This window comes from Cydia strobilella, chromosome 3 (genome assembly GCF_947568885.1).
Source record: "Cydia strobilella chromosome 3, ilCydStro3.1, whole genome shotgun sequence".
Taxonomy (NCBI): domain Eukaryota; kingdom Metazoa; phylum Arthropoda; class Insecta; order Lepidoptera; family Tortricidae; genus Cydia; species Cydia strobilella.
Genome location: NC_086043.1, coordinates 6,259,226 through 6,270,946, shown reverse-complemented (window position 1 = coordinate 6,270,946; position 11,721 = coordinate 6,259,226). Strand labels below are relative to the sequence as shown.

At 35.6% G+C, this 11,721-nt stretch overlaps 2 protein-coding genes across 3 annotated transcripts; both read left to right on the top strand.

Moving 5' to 3' along the window:
• Positions 1-407: 407 nt before the first annotated feature.
• On the top strand, positions 408-4,844 carry LOC134755791 (protein rolling stone-like). The gene is made up of 4 exons (XM_063692396.1): positions 408-993; positions 1,610-1,723; positions 3,971-4,157; positions 4,638-4,844. The coding sequence occupies exons 1-4, from the start codon at positions 681-683 to the stop codon at positions 4,819-4,821; spliced, it is 798 nt and encodes a 265-aa protein (XP_063548466.1). The 5' UTR covers positions 408-680; the 3' UTR covers positions 4,822-4,844.
• A 3,049-nt stretch (positions 4,845-7,893) lies between these two features.
• On the top strand, positions 7,894-11,097 carry LOC134756265 (protein rolling stone-like). 2 transcript variants are annotated; one of them, XM_063693091.1, is made up of 4 exons: positions 7,894-8,265; positions 9,011-9,121; positions 9,471-9,660; positions 9,982-11,097. In XM_063693091.1, exons 1-4 carry the CDS (start codon positions 7,953-7,955, stop codon positions 10,214-10,216), a joined length of 849 nt encoding a protein of 282 aa, XP_063549161.1. In that variant the 5' UTR covers positions 7,894-7,952; the 3' UTR covers positions 10,217-11,097. The 2 variants fall into 2 exon arrangements, with proteins under 2 accessions (XP_063549161.1, XP_063549162.1); XM_063693092.1 differs by lacking the exon at positions 9,011-9,121.
• The last annotated feature ends 624 nt before the right edge of the window (positions 11,098-11,721 follow it).

Here is an 11,721-nt window from a genome sequence, read left to right as displayed (position 1 = left end):
GCTACCACACAGTTTTCCTCACCTGTTTACCTTGCCAATGTCCTTTGTAGCACTCTTGGAAAGATAAGCCTTAAAAGTGAGACTTATCCATAAATAAAGTTTCTACAATGTCTAGTCTTGTATTACCTGATAAAATATACATTATTACGAAGTACGAGTAATATTTTTGACTTGCTTAGCAATTAAGGGCAAGTGTGAATGAGAGAGACCATTTGATTAGGTATATCAGTATTGTGTTTGAGACAATCGGAAAATTTGTTGAGAAGTGAGGGTAGTGAGAGTAGAGATTGTACATTCATATCGTATCAGCATTCATTCTTTAGAAAATAGAGAAACTAAGATATTTTACCGATGAAACTATTTATTTTGACTTGAATAATGATTTTATGAATGGCTACTACAGCTCTGAAGTGAACAAACGTAATTCGGTCAGACTAGAAACAACAATACAAAATTCTGAATCAGTGCTAGCTTTTAAAAGGAAATTGTTATTCAAATGGCTGATTTTATCACATTATCTGATAAGCACTCGAACTGTATCACCCTTCGAACATGAAACAGCAACAACAATGCGATGATTCGATCGCCGACAAGCGCAAAAACGTATCGCAGATAACATTATTAAGTATTTTCTACGTGAGTGCGACGGTCCCTGTCACCTAAACCTATATAAAACAAAAATGGGCGTGAAAAACGATTTCAAAAAAGAGTTTCAAGCGTCGAATTTCAACTTAGAACATGATATTACTCCTGACTTTTATTTAGGATGCTGGCAGAGAAATCGATCGTGTGTGCCGTTGTTGTGTGTGCGTGCAATTTTGTGTGCCGGGAATATCGCCATAGTGATAGCGTCCTGGGCTGTGTTGGCTAATGTTTTGAGCAGCTATGGGTTCTGGTGGATATATCTGACGCACTGGGGCATTATTGCTAATGCCCTAACAGCGATACTTGCGTTTGCAATATCTCTTAAAGTTTACTTAGGTGGTCCTATAGGTGAGTAAAAAAATGTATTTAATTTTATTTAATATTATGTAATCAGCCTAACTTCATAGTTAGTAACTAGTTAGTTATCTATACAAATTGTAACATTTATTTAAAACCTATTACAAAAAAAGGTCTGTTTAGAGCAATCGATACGTTTACAGCTAATCTTACAAAAAATGTGACCACGAAAGTGATGTTTGTATTACCGATTAACTCTACATTATTTGCACATTGTATGCTTGGAAAATTTGCATAACATCTTTACTTCGATGTCAAGACAAGGTTACCCAGAAACACACCTAACACTAAAACAATATGCCCATAACTCGTTACAAGTATAATTTAAATTCTATATACTTTGATTGAAAACCATGAATTCTTAGTGTTTAATTATGCATGCTGCCATAGACAAATTATACCATGAAAGTGGACGATGACTTTTCATACAAACGTAGTCCCTATTTTCCTCTTTAATGAAGGAGCATAGCTGTGGTTAATATTCACATACCTACAATACAGGAGAGACAATGAAGATACATAAAATAGAGACTACCTTTGTATGGAGAAACCGTACTCCATTCTCCTCTTAAAATGTAGCTATGGAATAAAGCTTTATCATTTTCAGATAGTGCTTTTGGTCTCCCGTGGTACATAAAATTATACTGGTTCCTGTTTAATGCTTCAGTGCCGGTGGCTTTTATGATAACCGTATTTTACTGGACTTTCATCAGTGGAGCATGTAAATAAATATTGTTTTCTATACGTAGGTATATATAGGTAATTATGATATCTATTAGGTATTAACACTGTATGGTACTGGGACAGGTTGGGACAGTTTCCGTGGCTAGGTGGCCTAGACGGTTATGGCGTTAGTCGCGATAGCTAAAAACACAGATTCACATCCGGCCTTCCCCACTGGAGGGCCTCGTCACTTTTTCTTTAGTACCTGTATAATGACATTTATTTTAGTTTATAATTTATATATAGTAGCGTGACTACTTTAAAAACACAACGTATGAAAATATTAGATAAAAATAACTTGATTTGTTCAAAAAAAGTTGTCTTCGGAGCATATATATTACTAAAGAGTGTTAATTTACATAGAAACCAATATTGGGAAATAATAAGAATGTTCTAGATATCAAAGTATTACAAGTAAATATTGAATTTTGCTTGATATGGTAATTAAAACGCGTATAAACATATAAGAAAAGTTTTTTCCCCTCACTAAATCGGAAAGTTGTCGTTTATCCTTCAATACAAGCGGGGAAAAACGCGTTTTATCCACTAGTGGGGAAAGTAATTTGACCTTGGATGGAGCGTGTTTAAGTAGCTTGACAGATAACAAAACGTAAAACGCTCATGATAATGGTTCGTTTGATATTAATTATCATTAAATAAATGGTTTGAGAATCTAATAAAAAATACCAAATTTAGCTTTATTTAATGATTTTAAGTCATAAACCTTAAAATTCCATAAGAAAAGTTTGTTTTTTTTATAATGATGTTAAATATAATTCTGAACGCACAAGTTGAGTCGATGCAATTTCAAAACGCATCGTTGACATTTCATACATCAGAAATGTCAACATTGTCAACAATTTTTTTACTTAAAACCTTTTCTCACCGACTCGCGTAAAAATACACAACTTCCAGAGTTTTCTGTTATAATATCGTAAAGAAATGAGTGATTCCAGTGATGAAGATGATCTAACGTGCGGATGTTGCACTTTCCTCGCTATAGTGAGGTAAAAAGTTTTGTGTTACACACGGGCGCAAATGTATTTTACTTCTCGTGTGTTGAAACACTCGCTACGCTCAGGATTCTATTTTAGAACCAATCGCTTCGCTCGTGGTTCACCTATAGAGTCCTTTCGCTTGCTCGTGTTTCAATTCTACACTCGCGGGTAAAATACAACTTTGCACCCTTGTATAAACAAATAACTATATCGCGTGACAACGCCATGTCGTGTTAAACGCGGAAATCTCTTGTTTTCGAGGGACGCTTCTTTATATATTCCTTGTTTACAACCTCACCTGGTTTACCTAATAAACCTTAAGCTGAAAAATAAAACAGCCAAGAGCATGAGAATATAAGTCACAAATGTAAACATTTAATTAAGTAAGGGTTGAGCGCGGCGCGCCAACAAACTGGTTACTCCAGTTTGGCGCATTTATAAATGCGTAATGTATATATGTAACTGTGTAATTGTTTTATATGAATAAATGAATTACTAATAATAATAATGTCGGGCCATGCTCAGTGTAGGGTTCCGTAGTTACCCTTCTGTCACGTCACAATAGACTGCATTGAACGGGGGCTACTACTACTAGTAAGTATCATGTATAAGTATAGTCAGTTGCAAAAATAGTTGCTTCAAACAAATTTCTATGCAGATATCTCTGCAGCTGACTGTACATTACGAACAAAAGGGAATAGCAGCCTTCGCAGTGCTTACAAAGCGTCTTTTTAGGTTAGGTTAACACGGCGTTAATAAAATTTTAACCTATAGAACTATGAAATTTGGTAAGTAATATCGTCATAACACTACAAGTACAGGAAAAAAATCTGAAAACGAAAAATTTGTGAAAAATAAAATAAAAAATAAGTTTTTGTACTTAACCCTCGGTGTGCGAGTCCGACTCGCACTTGTCCGGTTTTTTATTTCTAAAAAAAGGAAGACTTTTTTCGATAACTCAAAAACGGCTCAACCGATTGTGTTCGCTATAGTTTTCATGGAAAGTTCTTATTAAGCTTTACATTTACGATTTTTTTATATTTTTGGACGCATGGTTCAAAAGTTAGAGGGTTATTTCCGACGCGATTATTTCCGAGATTTTCTATGACTTTTAAGACATCTTTTAGAACGCCATAATGAAGGTGTATACGAGTTTCTGGCTTATTATGTTTTTTTTCCAGTATCCTTAATTCGATTGGATTATAAATAAGTAATAAGTAATCAATTTTGAACGTTTCTTTTTCTAGTTGATATTCCCGGCTTGGATATGACACTGGATATATTTGTCCACGGCATCAATTCTGTGATGATGTTTGCGCTATTGATCTCCGCGAGGCACCCGACCCGTCTGCTGCACTTCCACCACACGGTGGCGTTCGGCATATTCTACCTCATTTTCAACCTGATCTACTACTTTGCTGGAGGACTTGATCCGTAAGATATCATGCGGTTAGAGTTAGCCCAGCAAAAGGGTCTAAAACAATTAAATATTTAATGTATCACAAAAGTAAAACACTTTTTGCCATATTCTCAAGTCACACTGGGCCTCAAGAGAGATTGATTTGCAAGATCGGGTGATTAATTTTTTTCCACACCCTAACAACATTTAAATTCTACCACTACTTATTATTACCATTTACTACCCTAACGTAAGGTTGAATCGCGCCACTTTTTATAGTTGTTTGATGCAAGTGATTTGAGGTTTTACATTATCTCTATCGTTAGCTCGGCTTCTATATTTTATACTATCCCGTAGCCTAAGATTTATTAATTTCAAAGGATTCGTATAATTATGTTGCTTGTACGTCAAATTGTTAATTATTTACTTTAAAAGTTATTATAAAATTTATAAATAAGACCTCATCAGCAGTAATCATCACTATATGTATATATTTTGTACTATTTCGTTTGCAGGAACGGGAACCACTGGGTATATCCCATGCTGGATTGGTCGAATCCGGGCCCCACGATCGGGGTAGTCGTGGGAGTGGCCATTGGGCTCATTATACTGCACGGACTGGTCGCCCTCTTATCGCTGTGTAGGAACCACTTAAGTCAGCGGTATAGGAAAGAAAACACTTTCTCTGTTTCTGGATGAAAGGAATAAAGCTTGCAAAGTGTCTAGTAAATTATTTATTAAATTAATTAAGTAGTTGAGGTGTTTAAGATAAGGGTCGGCTTATTTATATTAAGTCCCCGGCAAGCTCGGTTCTCCATACAAAAGTAGTCACGCTCTCATTTTAAATAGGTAGATGCTTTGAAACTTTGTACAGTCGCCATCAGATATATCGGAGCGGCTCTGACGCTCACAATATCTGAGCACGCCTCTATTGTCAGGGCGTTAGAGTGCGTGTTCAGATATTGTGAACACTTCGGCCGCTCCGATATATCTGATGGCGACTGTACTTACAATAGGATAAGGTATATCTATGCCTGTAATTAGTTTATGTAGCTTCAGATACCATAGTTAAAAAAATACAGCCAATTGAAGTTTTTTATACAAAACTTGTTTTTGCTTTTTTTCGTTTGTTTTATAAGTTGGAGCTATATAAACTAATTACAGGCATAGACATACCTCATGTCATTGTATGTGCAAAGTTTCATTACAATCCAACACGTACACGTAGGTAGTTTTAAAATAAGAACGAGACTCCGGTTGTATGGGAAGGTAAAATTCGGCCAAGATTGCGGGGACTCTTAAAAACACATGCATTTTTGTTCAATCACATTGATAGTGACAGTTAAATGGTCAACAACATCGTAAATTATACTTATTCGTTTGTTAACCAAGGTGTGTTAGATGCAATATGTTTTGCTGCTTTAGTTGTGACTATATGCCTATATGATGCTGATTTTAAAGACTGCAAATGGTGACTCAAAATTAATGGGTGAAATATGTGATCTCCAACCAAGGTTTGTTGAGTTGTATGACGGAAAAGCAACTTTGTCTTGACAAAGATAAAAAGCACTTTCAAACAGCATAATCTGGCAGAGGACAATTTTTGTTGTAAACTCCGATTTTCTTTGTCAAAATCGGTGATATTTCTATAGAGAGAAATAGATTTGTAAAAGTTATAGCCATCATACTTACCTATGTGTGTTTTGGGATCACTGATCAATTGATAAGTAACTTTTATTTATCCTATATAAGTAAGTATGACTTGTGTTTTCATTTAAGTACATGTACGATTAGCAAAGCATTTTTTCTTTTTGAGTCAAAAATGGATTTCTTGTTTTTTATGTAATGAAAAAAAGAAGCAATAAGCTACCTATTTGATATATATTCAGGGTGACCTTAGCCATTAGACAAACCCTGAAATCCCACGTAGGGTTACTTCTCAGGAATGCTCTAACGTTAATATTTTTAAAATTAGAGCAAAAGATAGAATAATAAATTTACAAACAAAAATTTATTCCAATGATCGACAACAAAAAGAAACATACTGTTTTAATCATTGGCAGTGTTATTGACAACTTGTTTTCGAGCAATCCAGGTTTACAACAAATTACCCAACAGAATTAGAAATATAGAAAAAACCGACCTAGTGCGAGTCGAACTCGCGCATGAAGGGTTCCGTACCATTACGGAAAAAAACATCAAAAAAATCACGTTTGTTGTATGGGAGCCCCATTTACATATTTATATTATTCTGTTTTTAGTATTTGTTGTTATAGCGGCAACAGAAATACATCATCTGTGAAAATTTCAACTGTCTAGCTATCACGGTTCATGAGATACAGCCTGGTGACAGACAGACAGACGGACAGACGAACAGCGGAGTTTTAGTAATAGGATCCCGTTTTTACCCTTTGGGTACGGAACCCTAAAAAATAGACTCTTTTACATCAAAACTACAAGCACTCTTAATAAATAAAGCATATTACTCCATCCAAGAATTTATGGAAGATAAATTCTAAGGCCAGCAGTGGGACACCATAATAGACTAGTAAAAAAAACTAAGTAGGAAATTACTAATTACAAATATAAACTCAAGTATATTTATATTATTTTTGATCTGTTTCTTAGGTTAAATTGTTAAGTGAATTTATCTGTGGCCAAAAACATATTTCATACTACCTATGTATAGGTATCTACTTATCTGTAAGCATAATGCCCTAAAACGGGTGCATTACTGTAATAAACTTTAGTTGTAATTAGATTTAAGAATATTTTGCAATACCCTCTTTAGGGTATCATGTGTTCCTATAATTTAATTGTAACAAGTATGTACAGTCGCCATCAGATATATCGGAGCTGCCGAGGTGCTCAAAAATATCTGAGCACGCACTCTAGCGCCTTGACAATAGAGGCGTGTTCAGATAATTAATTGTGAGCACATTCAATTGGCCGCTCCGATACATCTGATGGCGACTTTACCATGGTTTGCAATAAAGATTTATTGTTTTCAGCTGTATATACCTATTAAATATCTTTATGGCTATGCTTAAGGCCGTTCCATCGGTTTGCGTGGTCTCTGTCACATTTCGCAAGAAAGAACGGGAAAGAGCATGCGCGCCAAGTGTCCATTTTGATCGAATTTTGTCGATTCTTATTTATTTTAAAAACGTTACCCTACAATATCGAAATTCGAAAGCTATGAAATTACTATTTAAGTTAAGATTGTTTTTTCTTCTTTTTTTGTTTATAGTATCACATAATAAATAACCGAGTAAAGTTGGATTAAAAGTCCGAGTTAGAGGTTATTTTGGGAATTCATTGTATTGAGCGAAGTGTCATAATTCGTGTATCGGAAGTTATGATATTAAAGATAATATAGTCAAGAACTATATTTTTTTTTTCCACGTCTACGAATATCAACGCCTCTTAGAAAAACATGATCACATAAGATTTTTCGCCTTTTGGCTCAGGGAACCGCCTTAACAGGTAAAAACTTTGTGCACTTTAGCGCTTATGCACCTTTGATATAGGCATGCGGGGAGCGGCGCGTTGAAGGTCACTCTATTGTATTTTTGTGTAGGTATCAAAACTGTAGGTTTTTGCGTTTTCTTTGAGAGATAAGTATCTGTTCGTATGAACTATTATACAATCTGTGATATAGGTGCCTAAGATGCCACTGTGTTGCTTTGGCACTGATTGTTAAGAGTGAGTCAACCCGACACATGCGATACCATATCTATACGTAAGTATAGTAAAAGATAAGATGATAGTGAGTGCCGAATATTGCACCTAATGTTAGTATCGCGTAAACTTAATTTTTTGGCACCACGATGAGTGCGATTAAACGGTATTTTAGGGAAGAGGCAAAAGTGCAGATGTTAGTGCTTGGGCATCCCAAACCGTCGGACTTTTACCTCAGTGTTTGGCAAACAACTCGGTCCGCGGTCCCACTTCTCATTTGGCGGTCGTTCCTATTTCTAGTGTCACTTGGAGTAGTACTCGCATCTTTGATTCTGTATATATTGGCGTCTAAAGCAGGATATTGGTTCATTTACCTTACGCATTGGGGTCTCACGATAAACACATTTGCCACTGGATTTGCAGTTGCTGTGTCCGCGCGCAGCTATCTCTATGGACCAATAGGTAAGTTAATTAATTTTCTTATTATTTAGTACAAACAATAATGCAAAACTGTATGACCCTACTTACTGTCCTAATATTCTTTAACAGTTTTAATTTATCTTCATATTTGGGTCAATTAGGTCTTTTCTTCCCACAGCAACTGAAAATAAAAAACCGCTCAAGTGCGAGTCGGACTCGCGCACGAAGGGTTCCGTACCATTACGCAAAGAACGGCAAAAAAATCACATTTGTTGTATGGGAGCCCCACTTAAATATTTCTTTTATTCTGTTTTTAGTATTTGTTGTTATAGCAGCAAAAGAAATACATCATCTGTGAAAATTTCAACTGTCTAGTTATCACAGTTCATGAGATACAGCCTGGTGATAGACAGACAGACAGACGGACAGTGGAGTCTTAGTAATAGGGTCCCGTTTAACCCTAACAACAGTAACAATAATACAATATAAATCCTCTTTATTGCACAACCTCAGAATAAATGTACATGGAAACACAAATAATACATGAAGACAGAGGTAAACAACAGGCAGCCTTATCGCTAAAGAGCGATCTCTTCCAGACATCCTTTAGGTAGTAGAGAAATGACACAAATAAATTAACCAATTAGGAGTGCAAAAAACTAAGTTAAAACTAAATAGCATTAGAAAAAATACCTTAACCTAACAACAATAGCACGCCTAAACAACAATAAAAGCAATGTTTCTTTCACTATTTATTTTGTTGACTTTGCTAATATTGTTTTGGCAGGCGGCGAGTTTCTTTTACCATGGTACGTGAAGATCTACTGGGTGTTTTACAACTCTGCTATTCCCCTTGCCTTCCTCATCACCATATTTTACTGGACTGTACTCTATGGATGTAAGTTTTTTCTTGATAATATAGTAGGGGTGAGCGTCAAAATCTAGGCATATCGGTAATTATAATAGAAACAAATCTAATTTGGGATCTCTCTTAGTGATTTTCTCTAGAACTTTTACGAAAAAAGATGCTACGAACCTTTAAAGACGTAAAATATCGCTCAGTTGGTAGAGCAATAATACTAGTTTATCCTGGTCGAGTCTCTAAAACATTTTCCAAGTATTTATATTATAATTTTAAATTCTCATTACACCTCAGGTGATACCAGTAGTTACCTACGTGAGTAGGTAAATAATGAGTGTAGAGTAAATCCAGTCAGTCGGTCACACTTTAAAATGACAATTTTCAGTGGACGAAGAAGAGGAGTTGAATCATGCCCTAGATGTCTCTGTTCACGGCGTGAACTCGCTGGTGATGTTCGGGCTCCTCATCAGTGCCTCCCAGCCCTCGCGGATGTGGCATATCTACCAACCACTACAATTTGCCATTCTCTACGTGATCTTCAGCGCTATTTATTATGCTGCTGGTGGAGTTGATGCGTAAGGAACAGCGTATATAACTGAGCTTGTGTAAAAACAGTAACTGATTTGTATAATTCAACTTTGTTAAGACACGTTTCGGATGATATTTGAGCTCTGCAGTTGATGGTTGGAAAAATGGTTTGATAGCTCCCGATGTAGGTGAACTTATAGGCCTTCAGGCATTGATATTTTTAGAGTACGAAATGTGTATAAATGAGCAACTGAATAATAAGTTAAAATAATTATTTTAGTGCTTTCTTAATCTTGTAAGGTTCATACCTACTACTTAATAACATAAAAAAGAAGTCATCACCTTGTAATAATTAATTTGTATTGCAGGAGCGGCAACAGATGGATTTACTCCGTAGTGGATTGGTCATCGCCAGGCATGACGATAGGCGTCGTAGCCTTGACAGGGCTCTTACTGGCAGTGCTACACTTCGTGGTGATGGGGCTGGCAGTCGCACGAAACGCGCTGGCTTCCAAGTTGTTTCATGACTCGGTGACAGTGCATGGGCAGGAGGGGGTACCGCTAAGGCGACGACCAAGTCAGTTACATACCTCAAATGCATAGATCCGATGATATTACTGCTGGCGGATGGTCCCCACCATCGAGTGCGCCGACTTCTGGCCGAAGGGTGTCGTGTTTCGGAGGTTCTGGGGCAAACTGCCGAATCCGACACAAGACCAGACGATTCAACGGAGCCACGCCGTTTTGTCGTCTAAGTAGTGTTTAGTTTTTAAGTTTATAAAATGAATACGTATATGTTAGTCTGTAACGTATTTGTAATATGGGCGTTGTTGCCTGATTTAAATTTTTAAATAAATAATAAAAATAAATATTATCACTGCATAGCGGTAAAAACTAGTATGGTACTATAGAAAATTCATAGAGAGAATAAAGAGGTAAAGTCAATGCAAAATTCGATTCGTACATATATGGAGTGCTCTGTGGTCGGGGTGTTACCGCGTGAACAGTTTTTTTTAGTGTTCCGTGCAAAACTTTGTTTTGAAACACGGAACACTTAACGGATCACTTCGGTCTTGCAAATCGGTTAAATGCGTTTTCTCAGAGACTGTTAATACCTAAAATTTGAAACAGTTATAGCAATTACCATCACTAATATTGTAACTAAGTCAAAACCGCTTATTTCTTATTTTAGGGGGTTACGAGGGGTAACCTGTTTTTTTTATTTGTAACAATCGTGTGGGACCACTAGAAAGCTTGCAAAAAATTATCGACTGATTTTCACTTCACTTTAGACTGCAGAGTAGTTTCCATAAAAAATACATTTAAAGTTGCAAGTTTTCATACAAAAAGAATCTCCACTGTCCTGGCGTTTTTTTTTGTAATGAATATGAGATGAAAAGGACCTTGACTGTGTTTGATTTTGCTGCATATCGATTAGAGGTTGGATGTAAATATAATATTTTTATATTTGAGAACTTGTGAACGTAGTAGCTATTGATGAGGCCATTTCGTGGCACTTTAATCTTATTTTATGTTTTCTTTTATATTATGTAATGTCTTGTTTGTTTGTGCTTACGAATAAAATCTTATTCTATTATATTCTATTAAAATTAAGAGCAAAGTACTGTTTCTTGTTTTATTTCTAGTTGTAAATATCGCCACAATTATTTTTGAAAGGTAAAAGTTGACAGATGTCAAGATAAACACGAGTATACTATGAGTATCTCAGAATCATCTCAGAATACTAACTAAATGAGTATACTCGTAAAGAGATAGTAAAGAGTTGGTAAAGAGCAACAAGTTACATGGTTAATTGAAGAATGTTACTATTCATTAAATGATTTCTTTAATAATAATAATTCTTAGCAATTGACATATTTATTACATAATCTGACATTTAGTATTAATTATTACCTTATTTTTAAAATTCATATAGATTTAGATTTCAAAATAGCCAAATTGTTAATGATTTAAATTCTGTTTTTCTTGCTCTCAACTCTTAGATATGTTAATTGTAGATAACTTGTGTACATCATATTGCATGTTGTGAGAGATTTTAGATTTAGGTGTATATTTTGCATGCTGCAATTCAGCTAAATGTGTGATAC